The sequence below is a fragment of the Pelobates fuscus genome, chromosome 1, assembly GCF_036172605.1.
Source record: "Pelobates fuscus isolate aPelFus1 chromosome 1, aPelFus1.pri, whole genome shotgun sequence".
NCBI lineage: Eukaryota > Metazoa > Chordata > Amphibia > Anura > Pelobatidae > Pelobates > Pelobates fuscus.
Window position 1 is genome coordinate 120,796,896 of NC_086317.1, and position 25,603 is coordinate 120,822,498.

Sequence of the window (25,603 nt, forward strand, 5' to 3'; positions counted from 1 at the left end):
TCTTTCCCCTTGATGAGCAATCGCTGAAATTCTGAGCAATTCAATGTCACCCAGTAACAGAATAAGACACCTGACCTTCTAGGATGGAAGAGACAGATAACGGTTATAGGTTTGAAGTAATTGAAGGAAAACAAACTCACAGTGAATTTAGTCAAGTAGGTGCACGCAATTCATTCTTTAGAAAACTTAAAAGGAATGTGAATTAAGTAGAAAACAAGGGATGGTAGAGAAGCACATGGTTACAAGTAATAAGCCATTAATATCTAACAGAGGGTGGGGGGGATGACTGCTATTATATTGGCAGAGATAATCTATGCTGAAAAACACAAGTGCACAACCACACATACACAGAAATTCTTTCAAGACAATTTTCTTGTCTTCCCCACTGACTTGTATGATTACTTCAGAAAGAAAGACTCTAAATAAGTTTCTCAAATGAATTTCCAATCAATAGAAGAAAAGGAAAATGGGAAGGTAAAGTGTTATATTAATCATTGTATGCAATACAAGATAACCTTTAAATATGTTGTCTTAAAAAGATTTCTATAAATGCAACACAGAATACTATGAGTTTTCTCATCTGTATTACATATGTGGTTTAAAATGTCACCTTAAAGACTGTGCAGACTAACCTCACACAGTGGAGAGGACCAGAAACCGTAATCTCTTTACAATTAATATTGTCAATTTGCCAATGTGATCACACTACCCATCACTGTGATGTGTTAAAGAGACTAAATGGTCATTACTTCATTTATCCTGCCTGGTCCACAACCTCTTATCCAGAATGTCTACAACTACTGACAAGCTAAAGCCCCAAAAACTCAAGGATTGCGTCCAATACCTTATTCTCCATACTAGTTTTAACAGTGAAGTTGGTTGTGAAGTTTCCTCACTCAGAGCTCCATAACTGTGGAATATCCTACTAGAAAATAGAAAATCTTTCAAAACTGGCAATGGTTACCCATGTACTGTGTATGTTTAGGGTAACATATCCAGAAGAGTGAATACAAATTGGTTGTGATGATGATAAACAACAAAACAAAACATTGGATTACTTACAATTGAATGCAAAAGGGTCCAAAGGTGAAAAGCATGAAATATGGATTAGTTATGTAGCTTGAAGCAGTATCTCTATGTAATATTTACATGTTTGTTATATCCAAATTCATTGAACGAGTTGTGTCTGCAGCGATTAAACACTTTCAACACCAAAAATATAATTTAAAAAAACAAAAAAAACATTAACTTTAGAAAAAGAACTACTGTCACCTCAAAATATTTTTAATATAATGAAGAAAGGCTGAAGTATCCAGTCATATAATGAAGGTAGGGAAAGGTTTTTATAATTTTTTTTAAATACACTTAATTTTTAAAAAAAAATCTATTTCCTTTCAATACTTGATAAAGGATTATTATATTAAAAAATGTATCGCAATATCAAATCTTCATCTGGTTGCTAATAGCAAAGATTATAACAACCAGCAAGAAAGTATCTACGTTTAAAAAACATGATTTAAATGATTTAATTGACTTGATTTAAAACAAATCTACTGTGTCAGGACTGAACTAGATTGTGATGCCAATAGCTAAAAGTAATACACATTTAATAAAAAATGGAGCTGCATACGAAAGAAAACACACAAGTAATAGGCATTTCAAAAGCAGCCTAATTGCACTAGTACACGAAAGTTTATTTTATTTCTCTCTCTGCTGGCTATCGTTTTTTCACAGTGCCATTAAATTATAAAACACTGCAAACATCTGAGAAAAAGCTAAAGTCTGATAGATGTTTTGAGAGCCTTGCACAGGGACAACACAACACACTTTTGTTTATACAGGGAATGATATTTCAAAAGCAGAATACTCAAGAGTCATCCAAAAGCTGTCTAGAATAGATAATAGAAAATGAGATTATAATCAAGCCAATATAATGGTGATCTATATAACATCTCAATCAACAAATCCCCAAATTTACACAAACAGCCTGCACCATTATAGATTATTTTCGTGTCTTACAGTTTGTAAGTCATGATCAATCAGATTGCTGTTCTATGTGTCTTATTCCAAATTGATATAAATAAGAGTATATTTTTTCCCATCAGTCCAACTCTATCCCCTCCCCCAATTAATCATCCAGTAATGCCACACATATGATCAGTGTACTTTCTCCCAACAAGGAGAACATACGAGAACAGACTGCACAAAACAGATTTCTCTTATCACAGACTGAGGTTATTATGACCTAACTACGGTATTGTCAGTGGCTTGAATCCAAAGATAGACATTAACATGAGAATGGAGCTTACAGAATAGTTAAAAACAGATGAAAAATAGATGTTTAACAAGAATATTATTATATGATATTCATGTTTATTACTTTACAGAGAGGGTAGTGTGTGCAAGGAATAGACTTCCAGCTCAAGCGGTACAGGTTGACACAGTGAAAGAGTTTAAGCATCTGTGGGATAAGCATAAGGCTTAACCCCTTAAGGACATATGACATGTGTGACATGTCATGATTCCCTTTTATTCCAGAACTTTGGTCCTTAAGGGGTTAAAGGACCACTCTAGGCACCCAGACCACTTCAGCTTAATGAAGTGGTCTGGGTGCCTGATCCAGCTAGGGTTAAACCCTTTTTTTTTTTAAATAAACATAGCAGTTTCAAAAACTGCTATGCTTATACTGAGGGTTAATCCAGCCTCCAGAGCCTCTAGTGGCTGTCTCATTGACAGCCGCTAGAGGCGCTTGCGTGCTTCTCACTGTGAAAATCACAGTGAGAAGACGCCAGAGTCCATAGGAAAGCATTGTAAATGCTTTCCTATGCGACCGGCTGATTGCGCGCGCGGCTCCTGCCGCGCATGCACATTCAGCCGATGACGTCGCGAGGAAGGAGGAGAGGAGGAGGAAAGCTCCCCGCCCGGCGCTGGAGAAAGGTAAGATTTTAACCCCTTCCTCTCTCCAGAGCCCGGCGGGAGGGGGTCCCTGAGGGTGGGGGCACCCTCAGGGCACTATAGTGCCAGGAAAACTAGTATGTTTTCCTGGCACTATAGTGGTCCTTTAAGATAAGGTCAGGGACTGATTAAAGTATTTAGAAAATTGGGCAGACTAGATGGGCCAAACGGTTCTTATCTGCAGTCACATTCTATGGTTTTTATGTTAGCATGGGTTTCCATATGGTTGGATAAGCCAGGTGTTCTTAGATATACAAATGTGGTGCACTATTTAAAAATCTTCGACGCTGCACCACACAGATGAGTATCTTCCCCAGTTCTTACAAAAACCAAAAACAAACAAACACACATTAACCATAACACTTTACATTACAAATTTGTACAATATCCTTATTCAACACATAAGAAATTATAGTTATACATTTTCACTTGTAAACAACATAATACCTCTTTCAACACTTTTTTTCAGATTACTTGTTAAAGATGTAACCAATCTAATTGCTTATCATGAAGGGATCTAAACTTAAAGAAAAAGAAGGGCATGTACACAAATTTATGTTTTTGCATCCTCCATGGAGGAGACTGTAGAAGTATGTTAACAGTATATTACATGTTTTTTTTCTTGCTACTTTTTATGATCTATTTCCCACCTCTTAATTGATTTTCTATGTTATTAATATTGCCATTTATGTAACGCCAACAGATTCCGTAGCACTTTACAATATTATGAGAGGGGGGAATTTAACTATAAATAGGACAATTACAAGAAAACTTACAGAAATGATAGACTGAAGAGGGCCCTGTTAAAACGAGCTTACAGTCTATTTTTATTTAAGTTGAACTGGCATGTTTTTGAATGTATTCTGCTTGCATTTACAACAATACAATGTATTTCCCACTTTGTTTTACTGCAAATGCCTATAATTTTATTGTACATATCTGTGGATTCTTGACATTCATAAAAGAACAACATAACGCGGTCACTAAAGTAGTGTTGTCTGTAGAAGATGGCTACAAATTGCTGTCTCGATGGAACACGCACACTAAGAAGCCTTTACAACCGGCGAGCAGAACTCAACAGGTGAGACACCACACCTGAATTGCACTGGCAGTTCCAGTTGGAGAAATCACCACCGATGGATGGCCACTTATCTAAGAAGTATATTTTTCCTTTCTTCTTTCTGTTGCCTTACTCTTAAGAAGGCTAGTTTGAAGGGGTAGTCTGACCTGATTACTCAATGTGTTGGTGAACTGAAGTTGTGTTAAGTCTAAATGAGTCTTCCTATGTTCAGGAAAACTCAAGTGTGTAACCCTTTCTCTACATAGATAGACGCAGCAGTTTCCATTTACAAAAAGTATGTATAAAAGCCAGGGCCGGTGCAAGGATTTTTGGCTGCACAGGCAAAAATTGATTTTGCCGCTCCCCCCTCCCCCCTCCACCCCTCCCCCCCTCTTCCCCACACACACTGGTTCCCTGGGTACTGATAGGCATGCAACACTTCCCCTGCTGCTGGAAATGCCTACAAGAAAGCTCTGGTTAGTGCCACTGACCTACGCCCAGCCACGCATTAACTCTCTCATTGGCTAACAGCGCTTAGCTGAAACTCTTAACCAATAAGTGAGGTCCTACATGGGTGGGCTTAGCTCAATAACAGGAGTTTCTGGTGGCAGCCTCCTGAAAATTAACCCCCTCCCTAAGCAATATTAATAATCACATAAACCTGCAGTTTACTCCATGCCTCCCAAAAATTGGAAGTCCTTATTTCTTTGCAATTATACCCTCCTAAACTAAAATTCCATATTTCTCTGCAATGTACCCCTTTTGTGGTGGAATCTCGGTAAAAATAAATTTAGTAGGCCGAGATTACCACGTGGCATGTGTACGTGCATATGCTGACGTATCGATCAGTTGGTTGCACGAGGCAAGATACGATCAGTAGTGTACGGAGCATGTGCAAGAATACAGGATGTAGTATTCCCCTCCTCCATTGTGCTGGACAAGCCATGCGGTCAAGCAGGAAGTTAATTCTTATTTGTATTGATTGGTCAAGAGAATGTGCGGGTGGAGCTTAATATGGGAGGAGTTATGTGCCTATATAAGGAGCCTGCACTATTGTCCGGGGCTCAGAACTTGTGGTATTTTGGTGACGCTAGTCCCTCTGAGTCCCGATCGGTGATCCAATAAAGTATCTCTTCCTTCCTGAAGAAACCTGTGTCCATCTCTCTGTGCTTGGCTTCCGTCAGTTTCTCCGGTATCACTTTCTCCTCAATTCACATCATGGTTAGCTTCCCATAGAAATTAGGTCAATTAACCCCTTCCAGGTTCCCTGTGTGCACCCTTTTATAAGCTTTTCCAGCTACTTCTGCTCTACACATTTACAGTGTAACAGTCACACAACACTCACTCACAGATAGGGGCACACAGTCATACACATACTGCCCTCAGTCACACAGGAACATAAATTATCAGAGATATACATAACAATTACATACAAACACATTCAGTTACAGTCAAATAAAATCACAATCAGAAATATTCTCATACACATTTACAGTGATACACACTCACACTCATAGATGCACAAAATCACACAGACACAGACCTACAATTATGCATGCAGGACATGCACACTCACAGTCAGACATGTATAATCTGACACACACAGACAACACACTCACTTTCACAGACCCTGATACCCACTCACTTTCACACACCAGATACTCACTCACAGTCACTCATGGAGACACACCATAGGTGATCCACCATCAGACCTTGTAGCTCCTCATGCACACTGAGCTCCTGTTGCTGAGAGCAACTAATTCCTTTATGCCCCATAGTGCTCCTCACTGTAACAGGCAGTATGTGTGTTGTGGCAGCTCCTACCTGTAGGAGCTGGAGCCAGCCTTCAGAGTGGGAGCTTGTTTCCCACTCCCTCGCGGTCTGGTGACATACATCATGTTGTGGGAGGGCTGATACAGAGCAAGGGGGCGGAGCTTTGCAGACAGCAGCCAATGAAACCTCTGCAGGGCTGTTACAATGCCTCAGGGAGGCCCTGCAGCATCCAGGCTTCCACAGTGTGCCTCCGTAGCAGCAGCTCTGAACTTCAAAACAGCGGCAGTGTGTGAGTTGTGAGGGGCGGCTGCTGTGGGCTTAGGGTGTCAGAAATATTTAAAAATCCAAGTCTCTGGCCAGGTGCCAGAGATTTGGATTTTTGCGCCCCCCTTCTGTGGCGCCCTAAGGCGGCCGCCTGTGCCGCCTTATGGACGCGTCGGCCCTGATAAAAGCACAGAAATAAGCAAAATGATGGCAGTGTGTTTTAACCTCAACTGCAATATTGCCTGCACCCTATAAACTAAAATTTCAATAAAGAATTAAAAAACAAAACCACCCACAAACTAAGTTTGTCTGAGTTTAAATCATCTAACTAGACAAAGACCTGGAGAGTACAAGAAATGCAAGACATTCTATAGTGACTAGATATATATGAATTTAAACCACCTGTACTTCAGAGATTGTGCGTTTGGTGTTGAAATGAGTTTAAGGTAGATCCTCCGGTAATGCGGATGCTGGTTAAGCATCTCTGCACATTATTTAATAGTTACCAAATCAATCCGGTTTCACAAAAAAAAAACTCTTGAAAAGAACTTGCACATTTTACTATATATATATATATACCTATGTTTTAATTTACAAAGGAACACCAGTGGAATAAAATCAGGTTGGTGTTGTGTTAACAACTAGGACGGTGATGGTCCATGGGAATCAAATTTCCCAAAATCGAAGATATTAAACAAGTAGAAAGCTAAAATGAAAAACTTCCGTAAAGTACTGTTTTAATTTTAGAATTAACTCAAAGCTAATGGAGTGGGTCATATCTTATAATTGGCCTCAAATAGAAATCGCAACCACCCTTCTGACGTACTGCAACTAGCGTGAACATACACAAGTGAAACGGTCTGATCTGCTTCCTATAAACACTGAATAGCTAGAATATAAAAGGTAGTAATCAAGCTTTACACTTGTGAAAAGATCCCTTATGTATTGGACTGGTTAACAGTCTAGAAGACAAGACATAAATACAGCACATATTTGTGCTTTAGGTTTGCATATAGGCTTTTATAGTGTTTATTTTATTTTATTTAGTAAAGATTATATTTTCATGGTTACCCAAGCTAGCGTGGCTGTGCTTGTTGGAAGTTAAACTCACTATCCATTCCCAAATCACAGAGAAAAAAAAATAAGGAATAGACAGTTATGGGCCTTATTATGTAGTGCAATAGAAAACTTAAAGAGACACTATAGTCACCAGAACAACTATAGCTTAAAGGACCACTCTAGGCACCCAGACCACTTCAGCTTAATGAAGTGGTCTGGGTGCCTGGTCCCTCTAGGATTAACCCTTTTTTTTTTATAAACATAGCAGTTTCAGAGAAACTGCTATGTTTATAATAGGGTTAATCCAGCCTCCAAATCCTCTAGTGGCTGTCTCACGGACAGCCGCTAGAGGCGCTTGCGTGATTGTAAATGCTTTCCTATGCGACCGGGTTAATGCGCGCAGCTCTTGCCGCGCATGCGCATTCAGCCGAAAGGGAGGATCGGAGGCGGAGAGGAGCTCCCCGCCCGGCTCTGGAATAAAGGTAAGTTTTAACCCATTCCTCATCCCAGAGCCCAGCGGGAGGGGGACCCTGAGGGTGGGGGCACCCTCAGGGCACTATAGTGCCAGGAAAACGAGTATGTTTTCCTGGCACTATAGTGGTCCTTTAATGTAGTTGTTCTGGTGAGTATAATAGTTCCCTTTAGGCTTTTTTCATGCAAACACTGTCTTTTCAGAGAAAATGCAGTGTTTACATTGCCTCTAGGGACACCTCCAAGTGGCTACTCCTTAGATTGCCACTGGAGGTGTTTCCTGGGTCAGTGCTGACGAAAGAGCAGCCCTGACGTTCAGCGTCCCCAAGCTCTGCATGGAGACGCTTTCCTCATAGAGATGCATTGATTCAATCTCTATGAAGAGGTCCTGATTGGTCAAAATGGCATTAGGCCCCGCACCGTGACGGTTCTAGCCATAGGGAAAGCATTTGGTTGGCTAAAAATCTGCCATTTTGAGGATGCCACAATGGGGGCGGAGCCAGCACCGGCAGACACGCGCTGTGATGGAAGTACGGTGAATTTTACAGTTTTATAGGGAGACTAAGGATGGGGGGGGGGGGGGGGGGGGGTGAGAGGGGGGAAAGCCACCTAAATGGTGGGTAAACAGTATAGGGTCAGAAATACATGTTTGTGTTCCTGACCCTATAGTGTTCCTTTAGCTACACTATAATGCTGAATTTGCAATATGATCATTTTATAACTTTAGGTCACTAACAGAACAACTTAAATTAGTGTAGCATTATAATTTTTACCTTTACCATCTAGATGAAGATGTATCTATTTTAGAAAAATTACTATAATTTTTACTTGTCATCACAAAGAAGGACGTTACACAAAACGGTCTAGTACAAAGAAAATACATAAGCAGCCAACAATGTAAATGAGCCAGCATTATAAGGTGCCAATTATATGTGTGGCCCCAAAAAATGAGCCTTCACATATTAATTCTACAATTCTAAAAACAGATTCCTATGTGAACACTTGGAGAGCAATTATATGATGTGCAAGGAGAAAGAAAGATGATGAATAAAAAGGAAAAAAAAAAAAAAAACAACAAAACTATTTTTCTGCCACCTAACTACTGCCGCTGATCATTTTGAGTTTTCAAATGATGGGAAAATAGAGAAACAACTCAGTACTCTGAAAAGGAAATGTGAATGTTTTCCCAAAGGCATTATTAACAATTAATAATCATTACAGTGGTGCCTTGTTTACCTGACCTTGTGTAAATTCAGCAGCCTTATAATTAGACCCACATTTTGCACATTTGTATATTTTCATGCATAGATTTGACTCATTCATTCATCCATTAAAATTCACTTGACAGACGTAGATGGATAATCAAGCTACAATTTGTATTTACTGGATTATAGAAAATTGCCCAAACTGTTGTTAAGTTCAAGGAAAGCACATTCTTGTCTCTCTCTTGTCACTGATGTAAAAGCAATTACACATCATAGGATGGTCCCAGAGCTCCACAGAGATGCTTGAATTTTTTTTTTATTCTATTCTATCTTAAAACATTATTTCATGCTGTCTACAAAGTGCCTGAATCTATACTGTGAAGCTTGTGGAACTAATGTAATGCACTAATTAAGTCACAGGAGTAATTCCCAGAAGATACATTGAAAAGTGGTTGCTGTAAGTGCACTGGTATTTCAATAATTTCTAAAGCATATCTTTATAGACTGTCTGCCCATTGCCAGAATGACACTGGTTGCGTACATTTTACGCTCTTATAGTCAAGTTGAATATGCATGTGAAGAATACATTTTAGCATTTCATCTGCGACTACAAGGCAGACATTTTATAAAAACATTGATACATGACATCTGTTTAAGCTACAGAAAGAACATTTATTTTTTTTAAATCGAATGTGTTGAAGTAACATTGGTTACTTGCTGGTCTTTGTTCTTTCAAACATCACTGGAGACACAGCAGTACTAAATATGTAAAGAAAATGGTGAAAGTGACATACAAAACTGCATCGTAGCACAAGAGAGAGAAAGAGAGAGACCTGTGTGTTGTAAAATTCACCTTTAGTTCCTGCCACCATTTGTTTTATACTTTAATCCAGGTATACCCTTCTTTGAGCCCAATTCAGGAACCAACCCGTTTTCTTGACTGTGTGTAGTTTAACAATGCAATAAACAGATTTCTCTTTTGTATCTCAATGGTGAATGTATGGTCCTTCTTAAAAAAGACATTTTGAAACCATTAATGTGGAGGGGCAAAAAAATGAAATGTCAAAAGCTTATTTATGTCTTCCCCTAACTGAAAGCGAATGGAAAACATTTATTTGATGAAGCAGAATTCAGAATTATAACATATATATATATATATATATATATATATATATATATATAAAAGTAAACAGACCTCTCTACTAGTTATACATGAGCCAAATAAGAGGCCAATCTAAATATTGTGTAGGTTGTTTTTGTTATTTTAATTAAACATACATCTAGGGTTTCATACAATTGTCAGAACCATGCATTCCTATTACCAAGGCTGGTTAAAGAAAGCTAAAATTGATGCAGTGGCAAAAGGAAAGTCAGCAACAATGAATCTTAATGACTAAATTTAGTCCTATATTTTGATCTTGTACTACTCTACAGTTTTTCAAAATTTTAAATGCATACAACGTGGAGGATGAAATCGGCATATCATATGAATATGACCTATATTGAACACATAAATATAAAGTTGATACATTTAACAGGGGGGGCATTTGAATTGACCAAATAATCATTGACATTTTAACGTAGGCAACAGCGTCTAGTCTCCTGTTACTCAAATCAATGATACAGTTGTACATCACGAGGGTACCACTTCAAAATGAATCAGCTAAACAAACTTCCCAGCCGTACTTGACAGCATTACACCTATTCTTCCTATTTCCAAAAGCAGTACAGAATTAATTACCAGTTCTATGGATCTATTGTAAGTATAATAGACTAAAGAGCTATCACAGACACATTTATTGTAAAAGCGCCATCCCAAGAGTGTCTAGTTGAGGGCCAAAACGATTAACACAAAATGCTTTGTCAGATCAAAAGATAAAAACCTGCACCTCCCAATTGCAGAATGAATTAGAACAGTGGGTTATCTTTCAAATTAACCAGGGCAGTTAGTGAGGAAAATTTCATGAAAGTGTAATTCTTAGCCTTTGTGAAACCACAGCAGGCATTCTGCCAGCTGACAAGATGATGAAATTTCTTGCTTAAAAAAGCCTTCTTCAATTCTGAAATTAGATTTAGCTTGGCATTTCTATTTCTGTAATCCTCCTCTTCAATAAAAAGCCACTATATCAATTATTGTGCCGCAGCATAATTAGCGATCTTATGCATGTGCTATATAAGTCTACATTTACAGTATCTGAAATTCAAAGCACTTTCCACAGGAGGAAAAAAGGCCATAGAAGTAATCTATCTTTCCATATGATCTGTGGCTGACATTGAGAAGCAAATATATAATAGTTAATCATAGATGGCTTTAGTTATGTTTTCAGAACAATTAAACATGAAACATAAACAAGTGCAATAACTCAATTTTCCCAAAAGTTATTTAACCCCTTCAGGACGGAGTCAATAGTACACGTTCTGATCAAAACAAAACGTAAACAAAAACTGGAATTTGCGCTATATGTCTGTTCACCCGTAGTTCCCCTCTTTCATATTATATGCACCCACACTTATTATATATCATTTTGTTCAGGAGAAACAGGGCTTTCATTTTATATCAAATATTTATATATGAAACATAATTTATTATGAATAAAATTTAAAAAACTGTGAGAATTTTTTTTTTTTTTTTTAATTTGTAGTTCCGCCTCACATTTTAGCTGTACATGTCATAATACTGTTAGGTTTTACTGCAACAAAAAGCACATATTTGTAATCAGCGATGTCTCACGAGTACAACAGTACCCCCTATTAACAGGTTTTATGGTGTTTTGGAAAGTTACAGGGTCAAATATAGAACGTTCCATTTTCAAATTGAAATTTGCCAGATTAGTAATGTTACCTTTGAGACAGTGTGGTAGCCCAGGAATGAGAATTACCCCCATAATGGCATACCATTTGAAAAAGTAGACAACCCAAGGTATTGCAAGTGGGGTATGTTTAGTCTTTTTTTAGTAGCCACTTAGTCACAAACACTGGCCAAAGTTAGCGTTCATATTTGTTTTTGTGTGAAAAAAGCAAAAAACTAATATTTGGCCAGAGTTTGTGACTAAGTGGCTACTAAAAATGACTGGGCATACCCCATTTGCAATACCTTGGGTTGTCTACTTTTGCAAATGGTATGCCATCATGGGGGTAATTCTTATTCCTGGGCTACCATACGATCTCAAAGGCAACATAACTAATCTGGCAAATTTCAATGTCAAAAAAATGAAATGCAAGCCTTATATGTGACTCTCTAACTTTCCAAAACACCATAAAACCTGTACATGGGGGGTACTGTTATTCTCGGGAGACTTCACTAAACACAAATATTAGTGTTTTAAAACAGTAAAACATATTACAACAATAATATAGTCCATAAAAGTGCCATTTGTTTGAAAACAATGCAAAAAACTTCACTTTTACTTAAAATATCATTGTTTTAATAAAATTTACCAGTTTTAAACACTAATATTTGAGTTCAGCGAAGTCTCCCGAGTAAAACAGTACCCCCTATGTACAGGTTTTATGGTGTCTTGGAGAGTTACAGGGTCAAATATAGTGCTTGCGAATTAAATTCGCTGCACTTTCTCCCTGTGTTGTCAGGCATGTCAATCAAATTTTAATTAATCAAATGACATAATTATGTTAAAAAATGACTTAAATATATACGTAGAATTTTAATATATATGCATTTATAGGTATTTAAATTCTACGTGCATACTAATGTAATCTTTTATGTAATTATATGTATTTATCTCTATATATATATTTGCATTTTATATATAGATAGATATATATAGAATGTCATTCTAAGTGTATTATGTTACCAATATATATATATTAATAGCAAAATACAGTTAGAATGAAATTACATATGCATATATAATTTATTTTAAATTTTGTTTCAATATTTTATTTATTTATTTTATTATTTATTTATTATTGTAATTAGACGTATTTATATATAATATATGTGTATATATCTATTATATTTATAATATATATACATATTATATATATGTAACGTCATTCTAAGTGTATTTTAATATTAATATATATACTTATATTAGTATTAAAATACACTTTGTATGACGTTACATATATATAATATGTATATATATTATATATATAATATATATACATATTATATATATATATAAATACTTTTAATTTAATTTTACACGTTTAATAATTTTTTTTTCTCTTCCTACCAGCAGGGGGACTGTCTAATATTTTAGACAGTCCCCCTGCTGGCAGATCCATAGCCAGCTATAGGGGGCCATGTGATCGCTCTTTGAGAGCGATCACATGGCCCCCGGGGGCCTCATTTGCCGGAGGGGGGCTGCCTGGGCTGTCAGGCAGCCCCCCAGAAGAGGATCCCGGCGGAGGTAAGTAGCTGCGATCTTCTGGGGGCTTAAGCCGTTACGGCGTTCTATGCCGCCGCAACGGCTTTAAAGCCCATTAAAGCCGCGACGGCATAGAACGCCGTAATGGCGTTAAGGGGTTAAAAAAAGAAAAAGAAAAAATACAAAATTTTAAATTGAAACAGGGTAAGATCCACACTTGGTCCACAGAGTCTAAACATGTTTTGTAATGTATTTATACAAGTTGTGTATAAAATTATATAAATATATTAATAAGTGCTGCACTCACAGGTGTCGCACAGACGGCAAAGGTTTTAGTTTTTTTGTTTACTATATGAATTTCATCTAGTGTCTCACACAAAACTAGGACAGATGTCTTTCCATAAAATCGCACTCATGTTGTTGGAAGCTTCTGAAACCGTTGCACACAGTTCAGCTCACAAAACGGTTAAGTAGACTGTGTATAAATAGGAAGCAGTCACAATATGGCTGCTGTCAATTTATATACTAACTTCAATTATGCGATGAGTGGAACTACGTACTACTTACTTATACACCTGCTCTACACCCCACAGACCAGAAAAAAAACAAATTAACTTTAAATTCTCACTTTAGTGAATTTCAAATTTAAGGTCAAAGTAGCTGAACTGGAAGCATAGGTGACTTAGAGAATGTTTCCATTTTGGCAACGGTACCTTAAAGGGGCGCTATAGACTGGCTACTAACACCTCTAGTGGTAATCACACAGACAGCCACTAGAGGTGCTTCTTGGGTTAGTGCTGCACAATGTGTAGCACCAATGATCAGTGTCTTTGCGTTCTGCATGGAGGCACTGAACGTTTTTCATAGAAATGCATTGATTCAATGCATCTCTATGAGGAGATGCTGATTGGTGCAGCGTGGCATTTTGCCTGCAATTGTCTGTTTTGATGATCTCAGGCAAGAAGGTGTAGCCAGCTGCAGCTTACCCACATGGCACTTGAGTAAAGGTGAGTTCTACACATTTTAAGTGGGGGGAGGGGGGAAAGGCATTCATATTCCTGACACTGTTCCTTTAAATTTGAAATTCACTTAGAATTCTCACTTTATTGAATAATCTAAAAAAAAAAAAAATACAAATTAAAGAAAATATTCGTACAGCAGTAAGGGGTAGATGGTCCATCACACATGACATGTTCTGTACAAATGAATATGGACTTATTACAAACATGCACAGCTGACAATTGCTCTCTTTCAGTAAATTAACTGTATAATTATTGGGGGGGGGAGGGGAGTTCCAATACAAGTAATTCACTCTGATGTCAGATGCCACAGGCAGGTTGAATTTTAATAACTGAAGCTCAGCTTCAAGAGCAAAAATGACTACACCTTTTAACTGTTTTATTATTCAGAATGTTTTTCTTTTTAGAAAAGGTAGTTATTGCTATATATTACAATACAACATGTTAATTTTTGAAGAACATCTGAGCAATAATTAGTGCTTTCTGTTATCTGTTGTCACCTATATCTGTCAGACCTAAGAATTGTAATCACTAAAGTGAAATGACTACATATCTAGAAGCAGAATCTGACAACGGAGAATGAGAAAGCATAGTAAACCTACAGTTTACCCCTTGAGAGAACATATTTAATTGATACAAGCCAACATAAAAAGTACTAACCTCCACAAACCTAAAATTACTTTCTCAGGATCAGTTTACAGGATCAACTCTGCCTTTTCCCTAAGACAAAACAGAGAAACTGGCACATCCATTTTCTTTGGATGAAATGGTAACTAGTCGTGACAAAATCAATATTTGTTGTGGCGGGTTGGGGGTGAAGCAGTTGGTGAAGCAATTATTCTTACCCAAAGCTCCCACCTGGTGGGACCTGTCAACTTTTCCCCCCCTCATGGCTTGTGACACAAGCATGTCTTCTCCATAGACAAACTTGGGTAGTGAACTACATAAGCCATTGAGGTTGTTCATTTCGTATCAGTGCAGACCAGGACTGTACAATCTTAGTAGTTGTTAAATACAGATAAATGTATCAGATAAATTGTAGCACTTTGAAAAATAATGTTTCAATGGAGGTTTTGAAACATTGAGGTGTGAAGGAAGTCAAACTTCACATGGCAGCTCAGGAAACAATGGGTGACAAAGTGAGTGACAAAGTTGATAGGGAGTTCCTGAGAATCACAGATGACAGAGTGAAAGTCCTATTAGTAGGGACTGATGTAAGAGAGTTCTGTCAGGCTTTTGTCATGGTGCAAATAGCTTATTATCCAGAAGCTGAAGGAAGCAAGGTGAATTGTTAGTGTAGGAGTCACCTACGAGGCTTGGCTTCAAGCAGCAGGTGAGCTTATAATCTAATTTCCATGGGAGAGATACTAAAAAACCTCCAGTTATTTAAATATGCATAGGGATTTGGGACAGTGGCAAGTAACTCTTTTCTTTGTTTTTTATGGAAAGCACAGTAAGCAAACTAGGATTTTTTTTTTTATTTAGTCCATCCTTTAAGTATTTAAAGGGAAAACTATAGTTCTAGGAATACAAAGTTGGATTCATAACACTGTAGTGCCCAACTCTGTTCCTCCTCCCTGTTCAGCAGATGTCAGGGATGTAATACACATGAGTGGTGAGATCGCATTAGGACTGCCCCATGGGAAAGCATTGAATCATTGAGGTTTGAGGTGACATTCAATGTGCTCCTGCAGAGCGTTATGACGTCCAGCGTCAGGTGACCAAAAGTCGCCTAACGACCCGTAAACAGCCACTAGAGGTGTAGTTAACCCTGCAATGTAATTAAGGCAGTTTCTCAATAACTGCATTAATTACAATTGCAGTGCTAAACGGGCTAGGGTACTGTACTCAGATTATGTCTGAGCTGAAGTGGTCAGGGTGCCTATAGTGTCCCTTTAAGGACTGGCTATTAAAATCAACATATCAAGCCCAACATAACCAGGTCTAACTACATAGAGAATACAATTTCCCCTGTACATAGTGCTAACTAAATTGCTATGAAATCTACAGATGAAAGTTATATCATATATTTTTTAATCTCCACATTTTAAGGCTATGCCATGTGGTGCAATAGCATTCCACAACTTCTGGGGATGCACCTTCACAGGAGAAATTGTGACTTGCCACTGCTTTCCATTTGGGCACATTCATTTCACAACACCAAGCTACAGAAGGAGGAAGTAGTCTAGATGAAAGTTTTTTTGTTTTGTTTTTTTTTAATATACATTTGCTGGTGATTTTATGAGTGCAATGTACAGATAAAACCTAAATCTACCAGAAAACTAATTTATCATCCGTACAAACTGTGGATGACAGGTTACCTCCAAGAATAAGGCAGTACAACAAGCATGTCAAACTCAAAGTGTGGCACAGGCCACATAAACAAGGTTTAAGTTTATGTGGGACACTGACACACTCACACACACACACACACTTTTCTTTATTGCTCTTTACCTTGTGGAGCATCTCCCTGATGCCCTTCCTGCTCTCCACTGTTCCCGTGCGCGGTTTAGTGATGTCAGGTGCCAGAATATGACGTCATATTCTGGCGCCCAGCTTCACTTCAGTTGGCGCGCGCGAGGGAGCAGTGAGGAGCGGGAACACTGAGCTACCTCGCTGCTTCTACTGTCCCCTCCTCCCCAGCCGGGTAAATGTTAGCAGAGTAGGCACCTGCAATATGGAGAAAGCAGGTGTCTACTCTGCTATAACACTGAGCACGCACTCGCGGCTTGCCGGGCCGCAAAGATTGTCCTTGTGGGCCGCATGTGGCCCGTGGGCCACGAGTTTGACATGCTTGCAGTACAAAATTGTCTAAATGAAAACGCATTGAGCAGCAGTAGTTCGTATTGACTGCAGCTGATCTAGTGGAGTATCAAGGTGTCGGGTAAGAATACATTTGCTGTAATCGAAAAAGGATAAGGGAGTCAATAAAGAGCTAGTATTTTGTGGAATCAAGATTGAGAAACTGACAGAATATAGGAATACCTGTACTTTTCCCTAGTTCTGATGAAGACCCAAATGTCGAGGTGTCAAACCACTTACAGTTTTTGGAAAATGAAGCGTATTAAAAAAAAAAAGAAAAAAAAAAAAGAAGCCTTGATTGCTCAGTTCTCTTGTGTTCTACAATTATCAAATGACTGTGTATGCAATCCCATAGAAAAGAAGATTACGTCTTTGGCAGCAAAAACATACATATAAAAAAATATAACTAATTATTTAGGAAAATGCTTATTCACTATATATAAATTCTCTTTGAGAACAGCTGTTCACTAGAAACATTTGAAAGAAATTTATATGCAAGACAGTGTTTCCTTGTTTACAAAAAAAACATCTTTATAGATTAGTTTATTATTTCTAAAGCAAAGTAAATTCTATTTCATCTATTTAATGCGCAGCTTACAATTAAAAAATCATCCCTCTCAGTGCAATATGGCAGGAAGCTATCCCATGTGGCCCATTAGGGAGCAGCATACAATTACTTCACATTCCAACAACTTGAGAGGCTTCAGATCTTTTGCAAAAGTTGTGGAAGAATGACAATGTAATACGAGCAGGAGCTAAACACACACATTCTCATGCATTCAAGTAAAGAAGCACTTGGACATAGTGACCATAACGAAGTACATTGGCATAAATACATGAAAAATGGTATTGGTTCCATCAAACCCTTAATTTTAGAAAGGCTAAGTTTTGCAGACTTAAGTCATCTTTACAGCCCATTAACATGGGCAGATTGTTCTCAGGAAGAGAATACTAAAGGAAAAGTGAAACATCTTTAAATTAATGTAAGAAAATTTGCCACACATATCATTAGGATATAAATGCAAATTGAAGGGGTGGTCTAAGCACTATAAAAAAAGAATTAGTACAGAGGGCATAATCCCAAATTCTAGTAATTACCATCAGTAACTTCTAGTAGTAGAGACTTGTAAAAATTGCTGCTTCCAAACAGAAAAAAAAACAAAACAATGCTTTGTTCCCCCTGGCCTTATATCAATTTTGTCCAAAATGTGTGGGCAGCCTCCACACACAAGACGAGAGAGAGACGACATGCATATTGCGCATGCACAGCCTGCCGCTATCGAAACATAGCATGGTTCACTAAACAGTTAACTGTGCTTTGTTTAAACAGATCACAGTTGCAGCATCAATTTATGAGTTAATTTCATCCAAAGTGGGGGAAAAAATACCCTATCTAGTATTTGTTAATGACATAAGATCAGTGACCACAGAACATGTGATGGTCTTATTTGTGGTGTCTCTTAAATAGGAAGCTAGTGTGCATACATGGCAAAACGGCACATTGCACCAATCAGATGGTTTCCTGAGACCATATGACTAAAGTAGAATTTTACCCTGCTATTTTAGGCAAGTGTCTTTAGTGGCTGTCATGTCGTGTTTTTATCTCCGTAGATGAAAAGGGGGACACATGACACCCTGACAATGAAATGGTCTGAGGTAATCAATCTTGATGATCTCAGCCAATCCATTGCTTCCCATAGGAAAGCATTGGGAGGCTATTGCACATACGCAGCAAAATATTAATGCAAGCATTGCTTTCAGGGATTGAGTCTCAAATTGTGGGATGTACTTCCACCCCCACTGCACAGTATAAGGAACACTGCTCAATTACTATTCAAAATATGTACATTTTTAGTGACTTCTTTAACACAGTATATAAATTACATTTATCTGAATAGGACTGTGTCACCCACAAACACATAATACACTAATGTGGATTACCAGCAATGGCAACTGTGACTTCACTTACAGTGTAGTATTTCTTTATGTGGCGTCTTATATCCAAGATCAGCTTATTTTGTAAATGAACAACATTATCCAAAGGAGAAGTGTCACACTCTGGTTTACTACACCGTCTCAGACTAGGTTCAATTTGAAGACCCTACAAGAAAAAATAAAAGAAAAAAAATGCATTTTCAGTTTTCATAAAAATATGTTAAGTCCTGGTCATTCACAAAAAAGTTTTTGTCAGGAATTCAAAAGTAATGTCAAATTATATGCCAAAATAAAAACATATCCAACTATTTTTTTAAAACAAATCCATTTTGGCTATTGTGGCCTGAAATCTAATCCATGCCTATGAGCTGCTTGAGGGTAAAGAAACAAACAAAAACAAAAAAGCACAAAAAAATGAACATAAAATGGTGCAGACACTGGTTAAATGAGATTACGTTAAATGGGAATTTAAAATTCCTTCTAATTCGTAAATCTGTAAAAACCCAACCTGTATTCCCAATGCTAGAGTGTCTTCCTCTTTATTTAGATTTACACACCTACCTCCCACCTAAATAAAAAACAAAATATGGACAATACATCCAGAAAATTGATATACAGGGCATTACTAATGTAGAGAAATGCAAAGTTATGCACTTCGGGGTCAAGAATGCACAAGCAATTAGGGATAACCACACGAGAGAAGGATTTGGGAGTTATTATAGACCACAAATTAGGCAATAATATGCAATGTCAATCTGCAGTTGCTAAGGCCAGTAAGATTTTGTCATGAATAAATAGGGGCATAAATTCATGGGATGAAAATATAATTTTGCCTCTTTATAAATCGCTTGTAAGACCACACCTTCAATATGCTGTGCAATTTTGGGCAAGGATTTTTTTCCTAGCTTGTTGCAAAATTGGAAGCGCTTCAGATTAGTTTTTTTACCTTCTTTTGGATCAACAGCAAAAACATATGTGAGGAAGGCTGAACTTGATGGACGCAAGTCTCTTTTCAGCTATGTAACTAACCTTTTTCCAGCAGTCCCTGTATCTGCTCAATCTGCCTCCTGCGATGTCACACTGACATTTCTAAGTGTTTAATCCAATGCTCCTCATAGAAGAGCACTGGGTGTGAAAAGCAAATGTGCAACAGCACTGTGCACCTATTGGAGGTTAGCTGTGAGAACAGAGTTTCAATCTGTGACAACCACTAGAGGCATAGTGAACTTTGCAATGTAAGACTACAGCACCCAGAGCACTTAAATGAGATCAAATGGTCTCGGTACCGCTCTATCTGGAAAAGGAAAATTTAGAAATGTAGCAAAACAATACTACCATCACTCTGGCAGCAGACAACAAAGCCTGCCCTATCATTATGGTATTCAAGTTGTGATCAAAACAAAACAAAACCTAGAATTTGAGCTATATGTCTGTTCAACCATAATTCACCTCTTTCAGGTTTAGTGCAATATATATATATATATATATATATATATATATATATATATGTTCAGGAGAAACATCGCTTATTTCAATTATTTCTTTATGAAACAAATTTAAATACATTTTAAAAAAAAGTTTAAGGAATTAAAACAATTGTTATATTTCAAGTTCTGCAAGGCATTTTAACTGTGCATGTCACAACACTATTCGCATTCACTGCTGAACACAAATATGTGCAATTTAATGCAATGTCTCACGAGTACAAGAGTACCCTACATGTATTATAGTGAATTTGAAAATAACAGGGTTAAATATAGGGCTTACCCATTTTGATTTCCAGATTGGTTTGCTGGGCCTATGTTGCTTTTAAGACCATATGCCAGCTCAGAAATGAGAATTACCCCCATCATGGCATACCATTTGAAAAAGTAGACAACCAAGAGTTTTCAAAATGGGGTATTTCCAGTCAAATTTAGTGTTCAGATTTTTTCCACACAAAAACTACACTTCCACTGATCCACTTACACTTCCATCATCACTGCAAGTTTTTTTTTTTCACGGATGTTCGACCCGGATGATCTCCATCACCCAAGGTCGGCTGAGTGGCTCCAAGAGGACCATGTGGCATGTTGCCTGGAGAACGGGGTAAGGCGCCTCCTCATCAAGCCGGCCCGGAGTAAGCTCAGTGCTGAATGCCCACGGCTTTTGGTGCCCAATAACGTCTGTGAGACAGCGGTTGTTGAACCTAAAATGACCCAATTTCTTACCCAATTGGGATGGAACCCTCGAAAGGGTTTGAATTCGGCACCCTCGTGCCAAGATAATAATCTGGATGTGTTTGGTCCCTTGGCTAAGCTCTCTGACCTGGCGGAAGACGCCAGAGCTGAGAACAGTCAGGTTGACCTGTAAGAACTCCGTGGCTGGGTGCAGAGGAATATCTGCATTGCGGGCAGTGATAATGCTTCACTGTCTTTAGAAAAAGCCATTCTCTTTAAAATAGAGCCAAAATTGGCCAAACTTGCCCTCACCGAGGCAAGCAAGGATGCCCAAGGCCTCTTATTTGGGTACTCCTTTATAAAAGACTTGGAGCATTTTGTTGGGGCTTTTACCGCCCTTGATAAAGCCCAATCCTCCATGAAGAGGGTATTTCAGGGGCGGGTCTCTACCAGGGCCGGCAGATTCAGAGGTCGTCTGTCCGGCCGTAACAACTACCACCACTGTGGCTCGGGACGAGGCTCCTACACTCAGCGACTATCAGGAGGAGAGAGGCCGGTCTACCTTCTTCCCTTCACGTGGAAGACCATGGCGGTCCAGAGGCTTCAGAGGGAACTCCGGTTCCAGACATCCTTAGTAATCTTACATCTACCTCATGTTTCTTCTCAGGTTTGTGTAGGGGGCAGACTCCGTAATTTTTTCCAGCTTGGTCAGCCATCACCTCCGATGCTTGGGTTCTGGCCACAGTTTCCACACAGTAGGTCGGTACTCCTTACCACAAGCCTCCACCTCGCCCAATCTCATTCTCCCTACAATATCGCGAGTGGATAGACAAAGAATTGTCGGCCCATCACGAGAAAAGGGCGATCGAACTAGCACCCACTTCCCATGCCGGGGTCCTCAGCAACATTTTCTTGGTGGAAAAGAAGGATGGCCAGATGCGCCCCATTATCAATCTCCATCCCCCCAAGGCTTTGGTGCACTACCATCACTTCAAGATGGAATGCATCCGCCTTCTGCAGGACCTACTCCTTCATGATGCCTGGATGGCCAAACTGGATCTGAAGGACGCATACTTTACGGTCTTAGTGGGCGAGACATACAATGACTTATTGCGTTTACTCTGGAAGGGTGACACTTGGCACTTTACATGTCTTCCTTTTGGGCACCTTGGTGCTTCACAAGACTGATGCGTCTGGCCATGCAGTCGGTTCGTGCGTCTGATCGTCTACTTGGACGATATTCTGATCATGGCACAGGATCGCTCCATTCTCCTAAGGCACCTGCAATGTATTATAGACCTCTCTCGCCTGGGTTTCCTCCTCAACTGGGAGAAGTCCTGCCTGACTCCGAGATGCATGGAGTTCCTCCGTTTTACCGTAGATTCCAGAGCAGAGTCACTGAGCCTTCCAACGTCCAAGATTCGGACCATCCGCAAGGAGTTACGCCGCACACTGGCGTGCCCTCAGATCACACTACACATCTGCACTAATCATTAGCCTGCTGGCATCCTCAATCCAAGCGGTGGTTCCTGGCTCCTCTTCATTACCGTGCCCTCCAGCGACTGAAGATCGCACACCTCCACCTCCTACACGGACATGGTCTCTCTGGACAACAAGACACAAGACTAGTTGACTTGGTGGATGCACAAGCTCTCTGCTTGGAAGGGCAAGGCCATCTTCGGTTCTCAACCGGAGTTCCCATTGCAACGGAGTGACTACACGAGGACGTTGGTCCGAGGACAAAGCCTGACTCCACATCAACACACTGACGCTCCTAGCCGGTTCCTGTTCGATTCGGAGTTTTGCGGCTGGGACTGTCAGCGCATGCATCTTGCTGCGCATGGACAGCGTCTTGGTGGTCATCTATGTCAATTAGATGGGCGGCACGCAGTCGGCAGTTCTGGCTTGTCTAACGAAGGACGAATTGCTTGGCCAGTGATTTGGTGGTCCAGACAGAGTATCTCCCGGGACTTTAGAACACTCATGCGGACTGGAGTTCACGCTATCTTTCGAACAGCAGCGACTGGAGATACCCCATTTTGGGGGAACCAGTCCTGGTTCCCACAGCTGCTGCAGCTGGCAGTGGATTTACCCAGGTTGCTGCCGTTTTACCTGGACCTTCTTCTGGATCCAATGGGCCTACGGCATCCGCTTCTGCTGGATGGATCCCTCTTGCTGCTTGCGTGGTGAATTTCCAGGGTCCCTGGCAGATGTATAGGGTCCAGGTACTAGACTGTCATATGGGACCACTTGGCGATCTTGTGCTGGCTGGTGCCTGGCTACGAACATGGATACTGTTTCTGCACCTGTGAATGCAATCCTTTAATTCGTTACATCGTTGTTTGAGGCTGGCCGTGTGTATCGCACAATTAATTTGTACAGGTCGGCTATTTCTTTGGCTCATGAAGGTTTTGATGGTTGCTCCGCGGGCCAACATCCCTTGGTGTTCCGGTTGCTTCGGGGATCCCGACTGTCACGCCCTCCTAGGCCTCGTTACTAGTCTACTTGGGATGTCTCCCATGTGTTGGCTCTTGAGTTCCTGGCCTCCTAACACAGACCTATCCTTACGACAATTGTCAGCCATGTTGGTCTCCCTATTTTGCCTCATTTTGTGCAAGCAGGTTTTGGACGTTCGTGCCCTGGACTAGAATGCATGGTCCTTCACTCCCGACTGGGTGACCTTTAAAATCTCCAGATGTACCAAGACTGCTATTCGGTCGGTATTGTATCCAGCTTTTCCTGCTTCTCCGGCATTGTGTCCTGTTGCTTGTTTGCGTGAGTATGAGCTTCTGACCAGTGTGCATCATTCTGTATCGTCTCCGCACCCATTTTTCACGATTCGCCAACAGTTTTCTTCTGTTACCAGTACTAGCTTGGCTTGCTGGGTAAAGTGGGTGATGTCACAGGCTGCTGGTCCGTTTTTGGCGCCCACTCTTCCCGGGGGGGGGGGGGGGGGAGTCAGCCACGTCTATAGTGGCTTCAGGTGCGCATCTGGAAGACTTGATGAGGATGGCGAACTGGTCGCATGAATCCACGTTTCGCGGGGTATAATAATTTGTCCTGTCCCTCACGTTTTTCGTCAGGTTTAAACTTGTAATATCTGAACCTCCGTGTCTTGACATAAAATTACATGATTTTGCTATTTCATGATGAAAAGTAATGATTTTATGAAAGACACGGAGGCTAGTATTGTCCCACCTTTCTGAGTTTAACTTGTTTTATGCCTCCCTGCTGACTTTTTCTCTCATATAGAGATTTTACAGTGATGTAGGCGTTATGTTGTACGCACTGTATTTATTTGGTGGTTTTATGTTCACGTATGACCTGGTTTAATTTTTTTTCATGTTTTTGTATGGTCGGTTTGCACTGTTTGTGATACGACCGGCTACGTGTGGGATTCATGTTTATTGGCATTTGCAATTTGGTTTTAGTACCGATTTAACCGTTGGGCTCAAGTTCTTTGTGCTTTCACAGCTTGATTCGGTGTTGCTCGATGGCCCTCACTTGTTCCCGGTGTGTGTTGCTTAAGATGGCTGGTTTCCTTTACCGTCTTGACGTTTGTTTCCGGTTGAGAAGTTCCATGGACTTGAATCCACTGGATTTCGTCACCGTGTTTTGTTGGGATTTTCTGTTGGTTCCTGTTTCATGTCTCTCCTTGTGATGTGTCGCATCGCTAAAGAAAGAAGCCTTAGAGGCGGTGCTTGCTGTTATACTGGGACCTGGATGGGGATTGGCTGGTGTCTCACTGTATATGTTTTATTTGTGTTCTTTCCTGCTTTTGGTGGACAGTAAAGAAAGGGTTAAGCAATATGAATCTCCGTGTCAAATCAAAGGAGTTCTCTAAGGGTACAGACATGGTGAATCTAGTAAATTTCCTATCAAAATAAAAGGTAGATTGCTTTTTATTGTTAGGTACCAGCAATCTTCAATAAATTATGTAAAATAAGAAATTTTGCACTGTACCTCGATTTCTTAAACGTATTACATTTAAGAGAGAAAATACGTGCAGAGCTTATAAAAATATATAAGCTACCAATAGCTTATAAAGGTTTATGTCTTGCAGGTGGTCTTAATAAAAGATTAACAGATGCCAGCAGAAAAAAGAAAATAAATTAATCCTCAAAATTGCCTATTTTCTGATCAAACTTTACTATTCATGCTCACCTTTCCACTTCCCTATTAACATTTGGTCCCCTCCCCCCACTACAGAGAAAATCCAGGTGGAAGAGATTTTAGAGCTCGACATCCGGCTCTTCTTGAGCTAGCCCATCTGCAAACTGTCAAGTCTCTATGCAATTAGCTATCTTATTTACAGCTGTAATGAAGCAAAAGTCAAGGATTTAGCAGAGAACTGCTGATCTGTGTCTGTCTCTTCCTCTTTCTTGCTACCAATGCTTGTTTTGTTTTGATATAAAAAAATGTAAAACATCTGCTGTTTGTCCAAATTAGCTTAAAATAATTACTTTTAATTTAGATAAAGAGAATCTATGCTCGCTAATTTTTTAGCTTTTTTTTTTCCCCTTTGCTATTTCATGGCCAAATACAATGCCAAATGCTTGTGTGTGGCTGA

At 39.5% G+C, this 25,603-nt stretch overlaps 1 protein-coding gene across 1 annotated transcript in view; it reads right to left on the reverse strand.

The window, feature by feature from the left end:
- Window positions 1-25,603, reverse strand: part of POLA1 (DNA polymerase alpha 1, catalytic subunit) — a 281,414-nt gene that overhangs the window by 115,380 nt on the left and 140,431 nt on the right. The window contains exon 34 of the mRNA XM_063450182.1: window positions 18,909-19,040. Within this exon, the coding sequence (XP_063306252.1) occupies window positions 18,909-19,040 (132 nt within the window). The remainder of the gene's footprint in view (window positions 1-18,908; window positions 19,041-25,603) is intronic.